Source organism: Zingiber officinale, chromosome 4A (genome assembly GCF_018446385.1).
Source record: "Zingiber officinale cultivar Zhangliang chromosome 4A, Zo_v1.1, whole genome shotgun sequence".
In the NCBI taxonomy this organism is placed as follows: domain Eukaryota; kingdom Viridiplantae; phylum Streptophyta; class Magnoliopsida; order Zingiberales; family Zingiberaceae; genus Zingiber; species Zingiber officinale.
Window position 1 is genome coordinate 98,810,738 of NC_055992.1, and position 21,352 is coordinate 98,832,089.

Consider the following 21,352-nt stretch of genomic DNA (forward strand, 5'->3'; position numbering starts at 1 on the left):
TCTGTTTAATTTCACATCTTAGAATTAACAACACTATAAATAGAGAAACTTTTATAAATATCTTAGGCCGTCGATATTAGAACGTATATATTTTTCAATTTTTTGTTTGGCCTTTACCAATAAAAAATATTATTTAGTTATTTATAGGAAATATTTATTTTATAAAATTTATATGTATTTAGGTATTATATTACGCAATAGGTACATTATGGATAATAATGAAATAACTAGATAAATTATTTTTCTAAAAGTACGAAGGGCTTCGTTTGGGGCAAACTGAAAATTGGCAATGGAACAAGTCGCGTACAAAGCACGTGAGGGACAGCTGTAGTTGATCCAGCCTTGACCAGGGTCGCACGCTTAAAACGGCTCCCTGCATTCCGTTTCGCTGCCCTTCACTTCTCCCGTATTACTCCTTCCTCTGCTCCTTCTCAATTCTCAGTCATCGCCGTCGCATAGCCATCGGGATCTTGCCGCCTTTGCCCTTCCTTGCTCGATTTAGCTTGTCGAGTGCCGAGGCGCCACCTTGCTCCTTCCTCTGCTCCAAACCCTTCGAGGCCCGTTCCCGCCTTCCTTGACGGCTGCTCGTTTTGGGGGAATCTTTGGCCGTTTTACTTCTTGGAGCTATAATCATTTCGTTTTCCTTCCTACGGATCATACCGGAGCTGAATTTTTTTTTTCCGTGGTTCGTTCGCTGCACGATTTCAGCTATTCTGATGGCGGGTTGAGAAGTTACCAGCTGCAACTACAGCGTGCGGGTTGAAACAGAAGACTCATGGCTGATTGGGGTTAGTCGTCTTCCAACCGTCGAATAGATGTGAACTAGTTTCAATCTATTGATTTAAGTTGTTGTTGGTCGAGAAAAGGATTATTCTTTCTTTGTTTATTTCGCCGAATGAATTTTGAACGCGAATTTACTGCCTTTTATTTTAGCTTCTCCTGAGTTTTGTTATCTATTTTTTTCTCCCGTTAGTAAGTTTTTCTTACGATAATTGATTTAAGGTTCAGGAAAGTACACTGTTGCAGTCAATCTGCTAAACAGATCAACCCGCTTATACCGACCCGAATCGAACTTAAAAAAAAAAAAATCCGCCGGATATAGGGCCGGATGTAGGGTCCTGATATTGCATTATCCGATCTAGTAAGGTCAGATAATTTTTTATCCCAATAACCGAACCAACTCGATCCGCGATCACCCTTACTTATAGCAACTACTGTCGATAAGTTGCTACACGTTGTAGTAGTTACTACCAATAAGCTGCTACACGTTGTAGCAGCTATTGGCGATTAGCTGCTATAACGTGTACGTGTAGCAACTACTGACGATTAGCTGCTGTAACGTGTAGTGAATAATGTCTATTATCATTTTAAAATATTTTTTTTTGTTTTATATTTATATTTTATATTTCATTGGATATAGGGTCGGATATCCAAATAACTGACAATCCGTCGGATATCTGATACATAATAATCGTCGGATATAGGACCGGATGTAAGTCCTAATATTATATTATCTGATCTAGTAGGATCGGATAGTTTTTTACCCTAATAATCGAACCAACCCGATCCGCGATCACTTTTGCGTTTTTTTTTTATTGTAAATATAGCAACTCATTAGTCTCTTCAGTTTCCACTTTAGCAACTGCCCCTACACAACATCAAATATTTATTACATCAATAGTAAATAAGTTACGTTTACATTTGTTTCTTAAATCTTAACTAGCTGTCGTACAGAGCATCACATATATTCAGGCTCAAGCAACACAATAGCACTGAGCAAATATGTTAATTCAAATTTATCAGTATGCAATGAAATGGTGACAACGATTGGTGTTTTGTTTTTGTTTAAAAGATCCTACTTAGCATTTTTTTCTTTGATCATCCGGCATAATTTCATATATAACTTCTCTTGATGTTACAAAATGATTTTAGTTTCTAGACTCCTTTTCTTCAAGTGTAATTCCATATACTATTTCTCTTGATGTTATCAATTGATTTTACTCTCTGGACTCTTCTTTTCAGTCTTTTAAAGAAAATATGATTGTAGCATAGGTTCAGCAAGTTGGACTAAATGTGGACAGTATGAGTAGTATTTTGGAAGCAGTTTAGATATTAGCTTATTATGCGTCTGAGGCAAGGGATCACATCGCACAACATTATGTGTTGTCTCTCATACGTAGTTAACTTCAATAAACAAGAGTTTTTGTTGTCCACATATGTATCATATGCAGCTTGTATATGTAGAGACCCCAAATATCACAAGTGTGGTTTATGCAAAACAGTTTTGGTCGAATCAAATCAAATAGAAATCTTGTTATTGCTTGCACTGATCTCTACTCAAATCATGAGGGTTTTCTGATATTTCTTTTCATTCACATTTACAAAACTATGCTTTTTGATGGAGTATTTTTAAGTGTTAACTTAAAACGGTTGGCTTGTTACATAGAAATTATATGCATGCTAGTTACATAGTATATTATTGATTAATTTGTATTTTTCTACAGTAGGTTCTACATTGTAGAGTTACATGTATTTTTTTTATGTTGTATTATACCATAGATTGATTATTATATATTTTTTATAGATTTATGCTAAACATTTATATCAATATTAATTATTTTTAATTTCTCTAACATGAACCACATGCGTCAACATATCCATCTGCGTAACTAGGCAATCACATATTGCCCATATATTTCAGGTGTGAGTATATTGTGGGAAACTTTTAAGTATAGACCCATACTAGAACTATTGAAGTTTTGTATCTCAAAAAATGTCTAGAATTGCATTAAATTTATGAGTTGAGTGGATTAAAGAAAGTGCACTTTGAACTAAGGGAGTGCTTGCTTCATTGAAAGGAATGAGAATAAGAATGGGATTGATAGAAGTAGGGAATGGAAATGGGGGCTTTCCCATTCCCCTCTTTTTACTAGGGAATGACTCATTCCCATGTTTAGGGTAATGAATCCATGGGACCCACTACTAATCTCCCAAACCAAACACCCACTTTCAATCCATTTCCCATTCCTTACTCTCATTCGATCCTACCAAGCACCCCCTAAGGATAATCAAGTTGTCTGACACTGTAATGAAGTTATGCAAAAATGTCATTGGTGAGGGGGAAAAATGTATAATGCGTATGATGTCAGCCATTTTTCACTGCATCAATTTAAGTTGTTCAAACACTTCTCCGATCGGTGATGATCCTGTCCGAACTATGAGTTGATGAAGGTTGGGAACGTGGCACTCTTTGCTGGCTTCGTATAGACGGCGGGATGAGATGGACCTCTAGTGAACCTGCAACAAAGTCAGGCCGGGAAGGGGTTCCCGGCGACGACCCTCCGACGCTCAAGTCAGGCGAGAAGAAAACTGGAGCAAGACAATGAGAACTGTAGCTACAGTGTGGATGATTGCATACCTCCGCTGAAGCTTAGGGGTCCTTATATAGGACCCCGGGGAGGTGCGTGCACGCTTCCCGAGGCGTGCACGCTTCCCCAAACATACCTCCAACATGGATGTCAGAAAAAGCATGTCCGATATCATTCCGCAACCGTCCGAGCATATCCCTGACGAGACAGTGGAAACTTCTAACGTACGATTCTGTGTACGGCCTGACCGTCGACCACGCCGATTGTTGACGGCAGCTGTCTCTAAGCTGATCTCCCCATCTGTCCCTTTTGTCTTTTTCTATCTTTCGTCTATCCCTGGGTCGGGCGGGCCGGCCGCCCAGCGCTCCAGGCGCGCGGGGATGTGAGTGTATCGGACCGAGTGGGAAGGCCCCCGGTCATGTGCTCGGATGAGATTGTGCCACCTTGATCTGCGACTCAGCCGAGCGGCTTGGCCGCTCGGCACAGAAATTCATTTACCTTGCGTCGGAAACCCGACCTGTGATCGAGTTGTCTTTCGTCCGACTTAGGAGATTCTGCTCGGCAGGACTTTAGGGTCGACCCTCTTGACCTTTGACTCCTACGTGTTACTGACCTCCTCCTAGGCGGGTTCCCCGTCCTTACCACCGGATCACGTGCCTCCTCCTCAAGTCTAGTCGAAGGAGGCACTAAGTCCGACTGACTGGACTGCGAGTTGGGCCGAGTGACAGCCGTTCTCCCCCTTTCAAAAATGTCATTCCGCTTGGCCAAAATGAAGACAAGTATCGCCGTTCGGCCTCCTACTAATGATTGCCCTGCCGAGCCGCTGGCGGTCAACGCCGATGTCCCTAGGATCTCCCTGGAATGCGTGCAAATCCTTACCATTAAGGTTGAGCACGCGACCCCTGCCTCGTAATGGGGCTCATTAAATGTGCTCCTGTGACCTGATGCCACGTGTTACCGCTGCCGTCATCGTACGGCTGCGGCGTCGCGTCCGATGGGACCTTCGGCGGTTTAAAATGAGCGGTTGGATGCAGGCTTTGGATCTTGTGACCTGCATCCGATGGCTCGAGAGAATTGAACCCATCCTTATAAAGCCTTCGTCACCCTTCTCCGCCACAATTTCGCAGTCTTGCGTTCAGAAGCCTCCGCTTGCGCTCAGTGCACCGAAGAACTTGCTCCCTGACATTCCGACGACTCCTCGTCCTCTTTTTTCGACCGTCCTCTTTTCTGTAAGGATCCCTTGCCTCTTTCTCCTTGGTTCTCGTGTTTTCTTTGCATTCTTCGCCGTGTTCTTGCTTCTTGGTCACTGTTCCGTTCATCTTCCCCATTGAGCCCCTTGCTTTTTCTTCTGACTTCGCCTTTTCCACTATTCCGGCCATGGCTAGTTCTTCCCAGCCCTCAGACCTCGCCCCCGCCCCGTGGTATACTACCATGGAGTCATGGTTCGATCAGCGTGACACGGAGGGCCTAGTTAACGCTTTTGATCTTCCCTCTGATTTCGAACTTATTCTGCCCTCGCCTTCCGCCCGGCCGCACAAACCGCCGCTCGACACTGTTTGTTTTTTCTGCGATCAATTTGTGGCCGGTCTGCGCTTTCCTCTTCATCCATTTATCGTAGAAGTCTGTAATTTCTTCGGTATTCCGCTCGGCCAGCTGGTACCGAATTCCTTTCGCCTTTTGTGTGGAGTTGTTGTGTTATTCAAAATCCACAATATTCCCCTCCGCCCGGAGGTTTTTTACTACTTCTACTACCCCAAGCAATCCGAGCTGGGCACTTATCTGTTCCAGTCTCGGATCGGCTTGGTCTTCTTCGATAAGATGCCTACCTCCAACAAACATTGGAAGGAATACTTTTTCTTCCTTCGTCTTCTCGAACGGCTCCCCTTCTTGACTAAGTGGCAGGTCGGACCACTGACCTCCCCCAAGCTGAAGAGGTACAAGACCCGGTCGGACTATCTCCAGGCCGCGAATATGCTGGCCGGCCTCAAGTTCGATATCAATAAGCTTATACCAGAAGGGGTGATGTATATGTTCGGCCTGAGTCCGAGACGAACCAAGCTCCCGAACACCTTCGGTAAGAAGTTCATCTTTGTCTGTAATTTGCGTCTAACTGATTTTCTTATTTTTCTTTCACAGCTAACATTGTGATGGAGTCCGTCCTGTTCGGTATCCTGAAGAAGAAAGGCGGCAGCAATTGAGGCAGCAGCAGCCAAGGAAATGGAGCAGCTGAACATCGCTCCGGTCAGCTCTCACGAAGGTGAGAGCGAAGCGGACGCTGGGGAGTCGGCCGCTCCGACCGCCCCTATGGAGGTGACGGGCGAGGTAACCACTAGCAGGGGTCCGACTGCCAGCGATTCCGAACCGGAAGATGATCTCCCCCTCAACCGAAAGAGACGCAGGATGGAGGCGCCCCTGCGCTCGGCCATTTCCGCGATACAAGCGTCCGAGCGGGCGGGCGTTCCTTCCCCGAGAGAGCAGGTGACGTCTATTGAGGCCATCTCTTCCAACCTGACCCCTTCCTAGCTGGAATTGCCGGCAGATCCCATCGCGGCTCAGCCAGTCCGCTCCCTGCCTCCGGCGCCTCGGAGGGTTCGTCGCTCGGCCATACTTTCCGCGCCGTCCGCCCCAGCATCTGATCCCTTCGCGTCCGCTTACACGACGCCGGGCAGGCGCCGCACCATTAAGGCCACTCTGCATCTTCCTACCGAGGATTATCTTGCGGAGTCGGATCAACCCACGGCTCTTGAGCACATGATCGCCATCCGGGGGCCGCTAGCCGAGGTATGGGCGGATGCCCGAGCTCGCGTTGTCGTAATACCTCCCGGTCTGCTAGCTAACAGTCACATGCGTCATGCCACCGACGTAAGTCTTCTGTCCACCCAAACATCTTTGTATCGTCTCCCCGTTCGGCACTAAAAAGTTCCTTTTCCGTTAGTGTTGGGTGGAAGATGTAGCGGTTGCCACTCGTCTAGCGATGCTGGAAGAAGAGCTGAAGCATCTCAAGACTTTTGGCGGGCCGTCCTCTTCTCAGGGCCCTTCATATATCGAGTTGCAGAAGGAGCTGGCCAAGACCAAGGAGCTGCTAGATGCCGAGCGGAAGAAGACAGCCGATCAGGCGTACATGCTGAACCAACTCGAAAAGCATGTCAAAACTTATGACCGCAAGATAGAACTTGCGACCACTCGGAAGAATAATGCCATCGTCGATCTGGAAGCGAAGAATGTGGAGGCCCGCGCCCTGGAACAACGGGTAAAGGAATTGGCGGATCTACTGGACAGTGAGAAGAAGGGTCGTTCGGCCGAGGTGGTGGCTCTCAAGGACGAGCTGAAGACCTTGCGGGAGGCCCTTGAGGTCTCTCGCTCTGCTCTCAAGGAGTATCAGGAGGCTAAGCCGAGCCGATTCGCCGTACTGAGGCAAAAGTACATCCGCTCGGATGAGTTCGTTCAGAAGGTCTGCGATCGGCTCGTCCATGCCTTCGAGTTGGCTATTACAGCAACGGCGGATTATTTGAAGGCAAAGGGTCATCTTCCGGAGTCCTTCCTGCTTCACGTCCGCGAGCATGCTACCCTTCTTACCACTGTGCCGAAGGATGGTTTTGACTTTCTAGAATGAAGTGTTTTTGTAGTTATGTCGCTCGGTCAACGAACTTCCCCTTTTGTTTTATGAAAATTTTCTCGCGCTTTGCTGGTTTACTCTTTCTGGTCTAACATAGATAGTCGTATATCCCGAGCGGGTTGTGTTGATTTCCTCCTGTCTTCTAATAATTGACACTCGTCTCTTGTTAGCCGTTGCGCTTCAATGTTGCCTCTGGGCGATCCTCAAGCCGCGCGGGCTCATAGTCGCCGATTAGACTCTGAGCTTTAACGTCGCCGCTCGACAGTCTTCCGAGCGGGATATTTATGGTCGCCGCTTCGACCCTAGAGTTTAACGTCGCCGCTCGACGATCTTCCGAGCGGGATATTTATGGTCGTCGCTTCGACCCTAAAGTTTAACTTTCACCCAACTCGGTACGGCTGGAGATGATTTGCGCTCCATAGTCGCTCTAGCCGCCGTCCGTCCTCATCTTCAAGGTAGTAGGTACCCGATCGGAGCTTCTCGATGACTTTAAAAGGCCTTGTCCAAGGGGCCTCCAGCTAGCTTACATTGCCGACCGGTTTCACCTTTTTCCACACCAGGTCGCCGACCTAGAATGCTCTGGGAATTACTCGCCTGTTGTAGTTTTACTTCATCCTCTGTCGGTACGCCGTTAGCCGGACAGCTGCTTTGGCTCGCGCCTCGTCCACCAGATCTAGTTCGAGTAATCTCCGCTCGGCATTGTCTCCGTCGTAGTTCTGGACTCGATCGGACTCTATGCCCACTTCGACCGGGATGACCGCCTCTCCTCCGTATACCAAGTGGAACGGAGTAACACCCGTTCCTTCCTTTGGGGTCGTTCGGATCGCCCAGAGTACGTCTGGCAGCTCGTCCACCCAACTTCCCCCAATGTGATCGAGCTGAATACGAAGAATTCGAAGGATTTCCCGGTTGGCTACTTCGGCTTGACCGTTGCTCTGAGGATATGCTACGGAAGTGAAATGCTGCTCGATGCCATACCCCGCACACCATTCTCCAAGCTGCTGACCGACGAACTGTCGCCCATTATCAGACACGAGCCTACGAGGAACACCGAACCGACATATTATATGTTGTCAGATGAACTTTTTGACCATCTGCTCCGTTATCTTTGCCAGCGTTTCGGCCTCGACCCACTTGGAGAAATAGTCGACCGCCACTAGTAGGAACTTCCGCTGCCCGGTCGCCATGGGGAAAGGTCCCACGATGTCCATGCCCCACTGATCGAACGAGCAGGACACTGTAGATGTCTTCATCTCCTCCGCTGGCCGATGGGAGAAGCTGTGGTACTTCTGGCAGGACAAACAAGCAGCGACGGTCCACCCAGCATCCTCGTGCAGGGTGGGCCAAAAGAACCCGGCTAGCAGAATCTTCTTCGCCAATGATCGACCGCCCGGGTGCCCCCCACAAGTCCCCTGGTGCACTTCCTCCAGTATGTACTTTGCGTCTTCCGAGCTGACGCACTGCAGCAACGGTCGAGAAAAAACCTTTTTGTAGAGTTGATCCCCGATAAGGGTGAACCGACCGTCTCTTCTTCTTAACAATTGGGCCTCGCCCCGATCGGATGGCGTGGCTCCCGATCGCAGGAATTCGACTATGGCCGTTCTCCAGTCACCTGGGAACGTGAGGCCCTCCATCTTGTCGATATGAGCCACCAAGGATACTTGCTCGATCGACTGCTGGATCACCACCGGTGTTATCGAGCTGGCAAGTTTTGCTAATTCGTCCCCCGCCTGGTTCTCCGTTCGGGGTATCTTCTGTATGACTACCTCCCTGAAGTTGGGTTTAAGCTTTTCGAAGGCTTCCGCGTAGAGCTTGAGCCTCGCATTATTTATCTCAAAAATGCTTGAGAGCTGCTGGGCGGCAAGCTGAGAATCCGAGTAAAGGATTACTCGGCCGGCCCCCACATGCCGGGCGGCCTGCAAGCCAGCTATGAGGGCTTCATATTTTGCTTCATTATTTGTTGCTCGATAGTCCAACCGGACATACAGATGCATCCACTCTTCCTGAGGAGAATGTAGCAAGATACCAATCCCACTTCCGAGCCGAGTGGATGATCTGTCTACAAATACTTTCCATAAAGCTTCAGGTTCGGGATTCTGTACCTCCGTTACGAAATCTACAAAGGACTGCGACTTAATCGCCGAGCGGGGTTGATATTGGATGTCAAATTCATTGAGCTCCGTTGTCCACTCGATGAGCCGCCCGGATGCTTCTGGATTTAGGAGCACTCTTCCTAGCGGGCTGTTCGTCATGACGATGATCGTATGTGCTAAGAAATAAGGGCGGAGCCTTCGTGCGACCAAGACCAGCGCGAAAGCGAGCTTCTTGAGACCGGTATAGCGGGACTCAACGTCTTTTAAAATGTGACTAAGGAAATACACGGGCTGCTCTTCCCCGTCCTCTTTCACCAGCGCCGAGCCAACAGCATGCTCGGTTGATGACAAATATATACGGAGCGGTTCGCCTATGTTCGGCTTAGCCAGTACAGGTAACGAATTCAAATAGACTTTCAAGTCTTCAAACGCCCGATCACACTCCCCGTCCCACTGAAATTTGGTAGCTTTACGCAAGATCTTGAAGAAAGGTAGGCTCCGGTCGGCCGTTCTGGAGATGAATCGCGATAACGCCGTTATCCGACCGGTAAGATGCTGCACTTCCCTCAGGTTCTTGGGAGGCGACATATCCTGTAGCGCTTTCACCTTGCTAGGGTTCGCCTCTATACCCCGCTCGGTCACGATGTAACCGAGGAAGCGTCCGCCTTTTGCCCCGAACAAACACTTTTGTGGGTTCAGCTTAACTCCGTACTTCCTCAGCGTTCGGCAGCTTTCCTCTATATCTGCACAAAGATCCGCTGCCCGAAAAGATTTAATAAGTATATCATCCACGTATACCTCCAGGTTGCGCCCGATTTGCTCCCGGAACACTTTGTTGATTAGCCTTTGGTATGTAGCTTCGACGTTCTTCAGCCCGAACGATATTACGTTGTAGCAGTAAGTCCCGTCCGCAGTAATGAAGCTCACCTTTTCCTGATCTTCCCGGGCGAGCGACACTTGGTGGTAGCCCTGATATGCATCCAGCATGCATATCAGCTCGCATTCTGTGGTGGAGTCTACCAGTTGGTCGATTCAGGACAGAGGGTAGAAATCCTTCGGGCACGCTTTATTTAGGTCACGGAAGTCGATGCAGACCCTCCATTTGTTGTCTGGCTTGGAGACTAGCACCACATTTGCGAGCCAGCTTGGGAATTGCACCTCCCGTATATGGCCGGCCTGCAGGAGCTTCTCGACTTTCGTTTGGATGATGACATTCTGTTCGGCGCTGAAGTCCCTCTTCCTCTGCTTCACTGGCCGAGCGTCCAGCCGAACATGAAGCTCGTGCTGCGCTATGCTCGGCGAGACTCCCGGCAACTCGTGAGTCGACCAAGCGAAGACGTCGCAGTTCTATTGGAGGCATTTGACCGACCTCTCCTTCTGGCTCGCCTCCAGGTCGGATGCTATGAACGTAGTGGAGTTCGGTCGGGCAGGGTGGATCTGTACCTCTTCCTTTTCTTCATAAACCAAGGAAGGTGGCTTTTCAGTTATAGCATTTACCTCGATCCGTGGAGTTTTTTGAGCGGCCTTTGCCTCGACTCTGACCATTTCCACATAACATCGCCGGGCCGCCAGCTGGTCTCCTCGGACTTCCCCCACTTGATCTTCGACGGGAAATTTTATCTTTTGACAAAATGTTGAGACGACTGCTCGGAACTCGTTGAGAGTCGGCCGTCCCAGGATCACATTGTATACGGAAGGGGCGTCGACTACGATGAAGTTAGTGGTACACGTTCTCCTGAGCGGCTCCTCCCCTAGCGAGATAGCCAGTCTGGTCTGGCCGATCGGAAGGACCTCATTGCACGTGAACCCGTATAACGGGGTCGTCATTGGCAATAGCTCGGCTCGGTCAATTTGAAGTTGATCGAACACCTTCTTGAAAATGATGTTGACCGAGCTGCCTATATCAATAAATATGCGGTGAATAGTGTAATTAGCTATTACCGCTCGGATGATGAGGGTGTCATTGTGGGGGACTTCGACTCCCTCGAGGTCCCGGGGCCCGAAGCTGATCTCGGGCCTGCTCACCTGCTCCTGGCTGCAGCCGACCGCGTGGATCCTGAGCTGCCGAGCGTGTGACTTTCTGGCCCGGTTCGAATCTCCTCCAGTGGGGCCACCTACGATGATGTTGATTTCGCCTCGAGCTGCGTTGCTTCTATTCTCTTCCTCCCGAGCGGAAGGTCTTGCTTGCTCTTGCGAAGCTCGGTGATTGACCCTCGATTGCTGATGTCGCTCGAGCGTTTCCCTAGCCTCACGCCGTCCGGTATCCTGGTGTCGGTGTCTTCGATCGGGTGAAGGTGATCGACGGCGATAGCTTCGGGGCGTGGGGTGAGCGATCGGCGGAAGGCTTCGACAATCTCGGGTGTTGTGGGTGGCTGACTGGTGAAGCGAACAGAACATAGGAGTCCATACCTTTCCCTTCGGTTTGGGTCGATCGGCTGCCACATGCTGGACCGCGTGCGGCCGGGGTTCGTGGTGTGGCCTGTTTCCCTCGGCCCGAGGTCCCCTCGGTGGTTGGTGGCTGGCTGGGGACTTCCGCTCGGCGGTTGCCGACGGCTCGGATGACACTTCTTTTCTCCTCGCCGCCTAGGCTTCCTCCACGTTGATGTATTCATTGGCCTTGTTCAGCATGTGGTCGTAGCTGCGGGGTGACTTTCGGATGAGCGATCGGAAGAAGTCGTCGTCCACGAGCCCTTGCGTGAATGCGTTAATCATGGTCTCCGAGGTGACAGTCGGGATGTCCATGGCCACCTGGTTGAAGCGTTGGATGTAAGTTCGGAGCAACTCCCTTGAGCCTTGTTTGATGGAGAACAGACTAACGCTGGTCTTCTGGTATCGCCTGCTGCTCGCGAAATGCTAGAGGAAAGCCGTTCGGAACTCTTTAAAACTGGTGATCGATCCATCCGGCAGCCTCCGGAACCACCGTTGCGCCGATCCCGAAAGGGTGGTGAGGAACACTCGACACTTTACACCATCTGTATATTGATGTAGTGTGGCAGTGTTGTCGAACTTACCCAGATGGTCATCCGGGTCGCTGGTCCCGTTGTATTCTCCGATCGCCGGGGGCGTGCAGTGCCTCAGTAGTGGGTCTCTTAGGATGGCTTCAGAAAATTGACGGTTGATCCGCTCAGGAGATGACTCCGTTCGGGGTGCCTTGCCCTTCCGGATGTGCTGAATTGTGCCTCTTCCTGCTTGCTCGAAGGAAAAGGATGGGAGGAATCGAAAGAGCGGGGTGTGGAAGAAGCTATGGTGGTGCTCCTCCTGGGACCACCTCCCTCTGCGCCAGGGCTCGAGGGGCCGCCGCCACCGGCCGACGGCGTCGTCCGAGGCTCCGGACGCTTCCTCCACGCTAACGCCGCCGCCGTTCGAGTTCTTCGGAAGAGAGCATCACCATGAGTTGGTATCCAGCTTCTTCCATCTGCTCTGCTTGGATTCAGGTGTGTTCCCACAGACGGCGCCAATTTGATCATATCCGAACTATGAGTTGATGAAGGCTGGGGACGTGGCGCTCTTTGTTGGCTTCGTGTAGACGGCGGGATGAGATGGACCTCCGACGAACCTACAACAAAGTCGAGCCGGGAAGGGGTTTCCGGCGACGACCCTCCGACGCTCAAGTCAGGCGAGAAGAAAACTGGAGCAAGACAATGAGAACTGTAGCTACAGTGTGGATGATTGCATACCTCCGCTGAAGCTTAGGGGTCCTTATATAGGACCCCGGGGAGGTCCGTGCACGCTTCTCGAGACGTGCACGCTTCCCCAAACATACCTCCAACATGGATGTCAGAAAAAGCATGTCTGACGTCATTCCGCAACCGTCCGAGCATATCCCTGACGAGACAGTGGAAACTTCCATCGTACGATTCTGTGTACGGCCTGACCGTCGACCACGCCGATTGTCGGCGGCAGCTGTCTCTAGGCTGATCTCCCCAGTTATCCCTTTTGTCTTTTTCTGTCTTTCGTCTATCCCTGGGTCGGGCGGGTCGGCCGCCCGACGCTCCAGGCGCTCTGGAATATGAGTGTATCGGACCGAGCGGGAAGACCCCCGGTCATGTGCTCGGATGAGATTGCGCCACCTTGATCTGCGACTCAGCCGAGCGGCTTGGCCGCTCGGCACAGAAATTCCTTTACCTTGCGTCGGAAACCCGGCCTGTGGTCGAGTTGTCTTTCGTCCGGCTTAGGAGATTCCGCTCGGCAGGACTTTAGGGTTGACCCTCTTGACCTTTGACTCATACATGTTACTGACCTCCTCCTGAGCGGGTCCCCCGTCCTTACCATCGGATCAGGTGATATTGCCTTTTTCAGCATTGCTGAAAATTTCTGATTTCTTTGTCTTCAAAGTAACTTAAAGCTGAACTCAGAGATGAAAGAAAGTTTGAAAAATGGTTTTCTTAATATCAGCTTATGTATTGGGACATTGTATTAATAAGCTATAGTTGACTAATAGCTACCTATCTTCATCGTCATTGGTAAATGTTAGAAGAGTTTTGAACTCTTCATGCTTGAAGTATCACTAACGTTGTTGCTTTACTCTTGTGAGTCATTAACTAATTGGCAAAGCTAGGATTTCAGTTCAGTTTTCATTTGAATTGGTTGTCAAGCCCATCTCTTGACTTATGAACACTGAAGTTGCCTCTTTCCTCAATACTAAATTTCCAATGCTGTGTTGGTCTTGGGTCTCACCCTTATTTGTGATGATTTTAATAAAAGATTTCCATGTTATATGTTCCTCCTTAACGTTTAAAGTCAAGTTATGGATTGATCCAACATGTTGTACTATATAATCATAATTAAATCAGGTCCAGATTCTTCTTGGAAGAAAAACAAATTTAATAAAAGATTAATATATTTGTCATGCTTTATGCCTCACTCTTTGTACAATTAAGGCTGCATTCTGAGACTGTAGCAAGTCACCATATTTCTTAGATCATATTACATTTATGTATAGCAGCAACAGAACTGCTACCCAGGTTCACATTTCTGTCTGAATTATCCATCTTCTAGCACTGTAATGAATCGAATCAAGTTGGTGTCCACTGATTACAGAAGGCAATTTTGGTATTTTGTATTTTGGTTTGCCAAGGGAATATTAAAGTCTTGCTGAGGTGTATGGGATTTATTTCCAAAATCCCTCAACCCATTGGTTGGTGAATATCTATGCCATGATCAAACTATTAGCATATCTTATTCCTATCCATACGAGGAATTTTACCTCCCCTTCAGGTAACTAATCTTACATGTGCAATACTCATTACTGATATATTGTGTCTTTGCGTAGCTTATAGATTTGAAAACACATCTCATGTTGGATGGTTTCTGTGTTCCACTAAATATGTTCCTGAGGATCTGAATGTATGTGACCAATCAACTTTTGCTATTTTCATACTAACTATTGATTCTAACCCCTTTTTTGGTGTCTTCCATTCAACTTAAAAACTCATCTGTCTTGAGGTGAAACGATCAGTGTAGAGAAAATATTTGCATTTCAGTGTTATATTTTTTTCTTTGTCCATTGTCTGTTAGTTGAATGATCTGCAAACATTACACGTGGCTATGTCACATCAACATTTATGATTATTTATTTATTTGTCATTGAAACTTGCACATCTATCAAACAGATGTAGATGTGGAAGCTTCTGTCTCTATCAACCATGATATAAAAATGGAACCTAATCTTACCTTTGTGTTAAGAACGATGAAACTGATTTCAAGGGATTTATTGGTAAATTTTTATGAAATTCTTGCTAAATCGGTGTGCAATTTAACATACTCAGTAGTGAGCATGCATTATTCGTGAATTATTTCTTCTAGTTCCAGTGAAACAGAATTAAACCTCTCTCTTTAAATCTCTCATTGATTGTGTCCGCTAATATGGCTTTGCATATTTTGTTTTTCATTTGCCTTTCTCAGAAGAAGAAGATTTTGAACCAGCAGCTCCAGGATTAGTTACCATTCAACCAAAGAACTAGTGGGACGATGAGGATATGGAAGATGATAATATTAAAGAATCCTGGGAAGATGAGGAAGATACTATGGAGGTAAAAAATCACTGACTGATCAATGCATCTTTTCAACAAAAGTGGTGAATATTGCCATTGTCTGTATTCAACTACTTAGAAATGCAAACTCCCATTTGTTAGAGGCCCTTCCCAAATGATGCTTAATGCAATTTCAACTGGAAGTTTATGAAGCTGTTAAAGCATTTGTTGACGAGTGGCTCATATTTGGATGAAGGGATGTCATGGAAGAAAAATCTGTTAAGATTTTTCGTAATAAAATTCTGTTAAGATTTTATATAACAGAATTTTGTTATGTTTTTCATAACAAATTCTGTTACGTTTTTACCGGGTCTGGGGGTTTAGCAGTATTTATAGGGATCATTGTAAACCCATTGTAGATCAGACAACACATGAATCATTAGATGTGATTCTCTTGTGTAGAAGAGAATTCTAATAAAGCTTCGGCCGTTTTGTGGAGTAGGCAAGTCGCCGAACCACGGTAACTCTTTTTCTTTCTCTTCTTCCTCGTGTTTGCTCTTTCTTGTGCGTCTTCCGCGTTAAAGGTTGAGAGGTATTGCCCTCTCTTTGCACAACAATTGGTATCGAGCTCGTTTTTGGCAGATTTCTTCAACATGTCGGGGACGACTTCTGCGAAGTTTGATATGGTGAAGTTTGACGGAACCGGAAACTTTGGATTATGGCAGAGAAGGGTCAAGGACTTGTTGGTGCAACAAGGCATGGTGAAGGCGCTAGGAGAAAGAAAACCGGAAAGCATGGAGAAATCAGATTGGGAAGAACTTCAGGCGAAGGCAGTAGCAACAATCAGGCTTTGTCTTACGGATGACGTGATGTACCATGTCATGGACGAGGAGTCACCGGTGACAGTTTGGCAAAAGCTGGAAAGCCGGTACATGTCAAAATCATTGACAAACAAGCTGTATCTCAAGCAGAAATTATTCGGGCTGAAGATGACAGAAGGAACCGATCTGAGCCAGCACATCAACGTATTCAACCAGATTGTAAGTGATCTGAAGCGGATTGATGTGAAGATCGAAGACGAAGACAAGGCGCTGATGTTGTTGAATTCTCTACATTCATCTCCTACGTACGAGAATTTTGTTACTACTTTGATGTGGGGTAAGGAAACTCTCAAATTGGAGGAGATCACAAGTGCGTTGCTAGGTTTTCACCAAAGGAAGAAAACAAGCGATGAAATTTCTCAAGGAGAAGGACTTGTGGTAAATAGCAACCAAGAGCGTGGTAGGAGCAAATCTCGACATGGATATGACAACAACAACAAGACTCGTTCTAAGTCGAGAAGGAAGAAGGTGATCACGTGCTACAAATGTGGAGGTAAAGGTCATATCAAGAGAAATTGTCCAGAGATAAAGAAATATGTTGCAGAGAACAAAAGTAGTTCGGCAAAGTCTGCAAACATAGTTGAAGAAGAAAATTCAGAAAGCAGTGATGGAGATATGCTATCAGTTATGTCAAGTTCGGAGCAGCTGACGGATGCATGGATTTTAGACTCTGCATGTTCATATCACATGACTCCAAACAAGGATTGGTTTGACACCTATAGGGCAGTGGATTCTGGTTCAGTGTTGATGGGAAACGATGCATCATGCAAGGTTATCGGCATAGGGAACGTCAGAATCAAGATGTTTGATGGTGTGATCAAAACTTTATGTGATGTCAGATATATACTAGAGCTAAGGAAGAACTTGATCTCACTAGGCACACTGATGGTATTGGTTGTAATTACAAATCAGTGAATGGGGTGATGAAGGTCAGCAAGGGAGCTCTGACGTTAATGAAAGGACAAAAGGTAGCAAGAAACATCTACAAGTTGATAGGGACTACAGTTGTAGGTGGAGTCTGAATCAGATAGTACTGTCTTGTGGCATATGCGGCTAGGGCATATGGGTGAACGTGGGATGCTAGAACTTCACAAGAGAGATTTGTTGAAGGGTGTCAAAACGTGCAAGCTTGAATTCTGCAAATTCTGTGTTCTTGGGAAACAGAGCAAAGTGCAATTTAAGACGGCAACAAACAAGATGGAGGGGATTCTGGACTACGTACATACGGATCTCTGGGGACCGGCCAGTGTAGCATCACGTGGAGGGCACTTGTATTTTGTGAGTTTTACTGATGATTTCTCACGAAAGGTATGAGTATACTTTATGTTGGTGTGGGTAGCACTAATGGTCTAACCCAGGTTTTGATGAATGACAAATAGGTTAAGTTAGTTGTGTTGTTGTCTGACACTTTGATCAAGTGTGCAGGAAAAGTCCAGCTAGGTCGACGGGCTAACCGGATAGCTGGCGAGAAGTCCAAGCGGGTCGACGGGCTGACCGGACGCTTGGCGAGAAGTCTAACTAGGTCGACGGGCTGACCGGACGCTTGGCGAGAAGTCCAGACGGGTCGACGGGCTGACCGGACGTCTGGCAGGTAAGTGAGGTAAGTCACTGGAGGGGAGTGACTGTGAGGGCGCGTTCCCGGGAAGGGGACATTAGGCGTCGATCCGGCTTAGATCCATTTCGGATGTCTAAGTCGAGATCGTGACTAGATTCCGGTCTCGGAAAGACGGAATCTAAGTCATACTCTCTTTATCTATCTGTTGAACTTTAACTGTGCTAACCATTTGTTTTACAGGATATATATTTGCCTCGGACTAACCTTGTTTTGCAGGAAAAAGGAGTCTTTCTGGAACAAGGAGGTCCGGGCGCCCGGAAGGCGAATTTTATCCAGACACCTCGTCGCTACGTGGAGCATCTTGATTTGAGCAGTTACGTCACACTCCAGGCGCCCGGAACAGCATATAAAAGAAGCCCCAGACAGGAGCTTCAGAATCAACTTTGACTGAGAACTCTTCTGCTGATCTTGCTGCTCGACGTTCAAGTGCGACGCCAACAACGCTCCGACAAAAGTGCTCTTCCGGTTTTTGTTTAATTTTCTTTTTGTAGGTATTGCTTTATTATTAGCATCTCCTGTACTTTTTCTGTAATCATATTTCGCTTAAACTCTTGTTTTTTCGAATCGATATTCACCCCCCCCTCTATCGAATCTAACGGTCCTACAAGTGGTATCAGAGCAGGTACCGCTCTGATTTGGTGCAACCACCAATCAGACAGGGGGTGAAGTTTTTTTTTAATTAATTTTAAGATTGGTGTTTCGATAACTTAATATTTAACTAATCAATTTAAATTAGTGCAACACGAATCTAGTTTTTTTTTTATCTTTTTCTCCAGCACTGCTAATCCAAGACCAAGTCTTGGGATTTTTTTTGTCTGTTTCTCTGTGTGCACGAATAATGACTCTTCAAGAAGGACGGAACCCCTGCGAACCACCACCATACGATCATGAAGACTTCAACTACTGGAAGCGATTAATGGAATACTTCTTAGGAAGCGTAGACATCGATTATATGCTAATTTTGAGGAAACCTTCTCAAAACTTGGAATTGAACAAAAAGGTAAGTAACATTATTTGTAATGTTTTACCTAACAATATTTTATGCAGATTAGAAAAATACAAGAATGCATATGAGCTGTGGACCCAGTTGATCAAGCTTCACGAGACGCCGATGGAGCTAGAAAATCAAGTTAAAGTCAAATATGGACTCGAGTCAAATCCAACGGAGAAGCCTACTCAATTAGGGGTTGCGCTCAAGATTAGTAATATTTATCAAAATACCCCTGCTAATAGTAGCTTAAATAATCAGCATGATGATAAGTATGAAATTAGTCCAAGTATGATGTATGATAATCTAGATTTAAATGATTTAAATTCAAAATCACAGAATAATCTAGACTCTGATCAAGTCAATCAAGACTCTGATCAATTTGGCATCAACCTTGACTTGGTCAAACAGAACAATGACCAAATCAATTCAAATAATTTAATTAATTCAGAAAATTTAAAATTAGGTGAGCATTTAGACATAAATAAGTCAAACATTAAAATAAACTTGAATTTAAATGCTAAAAATGAGAAAATGGATAAAATCAATAAATACCCTAATAAAATATTTAATAATCTAGACAATATTAATCTAGAAAATGCTATCCAAAACCAAGATAATTTAATTAATAAGAAATTAAACTTTAAATATAAAACTAATCTAATAAATTCAATTAATCATATCAATTTAAAAGGCAAAGAAAATATAAGGATAAAATCAAACACTTTGATAAAATCAAAACAGAATTTAACAAACTTAAAATTAAATGTTAAAGATAACATATTAAACAAAAATAATCTAGAAATTTCAAAATTAACAATTAATAAAAAGCTAAAAGATAAACCGTTAAGAAAATATAATTCAAACAGTATAGTTAATTCAAATTTAAAAATAAATAAAAACTTAAACTTTAAAAATAAGCTATTAAAGAAAGATAATTCAATTAACCCAATAAAATTGAAATTGAAAGAACATTCAAATATTAAATACACTCTCTTAAAGAAAGATAATTTGACCAATTTAATTAATTCAAAATTAAAAACTTAAATTTAAATTACAAATTAAACATTACAACTTAACTAAAACCAACTCTAATTATAAAAAAAAAATAAAAAAAAAATCTTAAATTAAAGACCAATGATTTAGGGGGAGGCTCCAGAATAGCTGGCACCTCCAAAACTAACTTACCCGACAGGGTAACCCAAACAAACTAACCCGGCAGGGTAATTAGGATTAGTTAAAAAGAGACCAGGTTTAACTTGAATCATGGTACCGGTGAAGTTTTTGGATAATAGTACGTTAGGGAAGCTTGGGCATCGCATGTCTAGAAAGATATGGCTTCGATCTGGTGCATTTGGCCAAGTGGAACTGACCGAAGCTACCCTTAAATGGATTCTAACTAGTTAGACCAAGGTTTAATACTAAGCTCCGTGGATAGGACTATTCGGAAAACCTCGAAAGGTTGGCTACTTCTAATGACGTCCAAGTGACTCACCAAGCTTAGAAGTTTATCCGAAGAATGCCTATTTGTTGAGACCAAAGCTAAACTTGAATCTAACAAAAGTTAAACCAAACTCTGTAATTAAATCTAATTCATCTCACAAAATTATAGGATTCCCTGATTGATAATCTAGATCGGGTGAGATGAATAAGGATCAAATTAATTTTCAAATTAAATTAAAATTAAATTTCAAATTTCAAATTAAATTAAAATTAAATTTCAAATTTCAAATTAAATTAAAATTAATTAAAATTAAAATTTGAATTTCAAATTAAAATTAAATTTTAAATTAATTAAAAATTAAATTTCGAATTAAAACTAAATTAATTTTAAAAAAAATTAATATTAAATTAACTTTAAAAATTATTTTAAAACAAAAATTAACTTTTAAAAAAATATTTTTAAATTTAACTTTAAAAATTTTATATTTAACTTAAAAATTTTATTCTAAACTTAAAAATTATTTTAAAATTATTTCCAAATTTTTTAAAAATTATTTAAAAAAACTCTTTTAAAAATCATTTTAAAAACTTTAAAAAATTCTTTTAAAAATTATTTTAAAAAAAAACTCTTTTAAAAATCATTTTAAAAACTTTAAACAATTCTTTTAAAACATTTTGAAAAATTATTTTAAAAACTATTTTAAAAATCATTTTAAAAACTTTAAAAAATTCTTTTAAAAATTATTTAAAAAAAAAAAAAACTCTTTTAAAAATTATTTTAAAAACTTTAAACAATTCTTTTAAAACATTTTGAAAAATTATTTTAAAAACTTTTAAAAATCATTTAAAAACTATCTTAAAAATTATGTCTCATTTTGAAAAATTCTTCTTATTTTTTCACTATAATAAAATTCTTTTAACTTAAAAAAATAGTAATAATAATAAATTATTTCTATAGACTATTTTCACTTTAAAAATTATTATTTTGACTTTAAACTCATTTTTTAATCTTAAACATCATTGTAACCTTAAAATTATTTTTTAATTTAACTTAACTGAAAATTAGATCTTAAATTAAAACTCATTAAAACTTAATTTAAACATTACTTTTCAACTTAATTCAACATAACTGAAAATTAAAACTTAAAAATTTAACTTAAACTTAAAAATTAAAGCTAAATTAATCACTAGTATTAATTTTAATCTAAAATCAAAACTGAATTGAACGTATATTAATTGTCATTAAATTCCTGTTAGAAATCCCTTAAAAATAATAATTATTATAATTCTTTTAAATTCATTTAAAACTTAGACACCTAACTTAAAAACTTAAATTCCGTTAACTTCAACTTTAAACTTAATTATGTAATAAGTAG

General features: G+C 43.9%; 1 protein-coding gene across 4 annotated transcripts in view; it reads left to right on the plus strand.

The window, feature by feature from the left end:
* Positions 1–366: 366 nt before the first annotated feature.
* The window catches only part of LOC121970308 (eukaryotic translation initiation factor 3 subunit J-A-like), a 28,763-nt gene continuing 7,777 nt past the window's right edge, over positions 367–21,352 (plus strand). The window contains exons 1-2 of one of the 4 annotated variants that reach the window (XM_042520921.1): positions 367–788; positions 14,982–15,109. In XM_042520921.1, coding sequence (XP_042376855.1) covers positions 15,048–15,109 — 62 coding nt within the window. In that variant the 5' untranslated portion in view covers positions 367–788; positions 14,982–15,047. The remainder of the gene's footprint in view (positions 789–14,981; positions 15,110–21,352) is intronic. The other 3 variants (XM_042520918.1, XM_042520919.1, XM_042520920.1) reach the window with 3 other exon arrangements.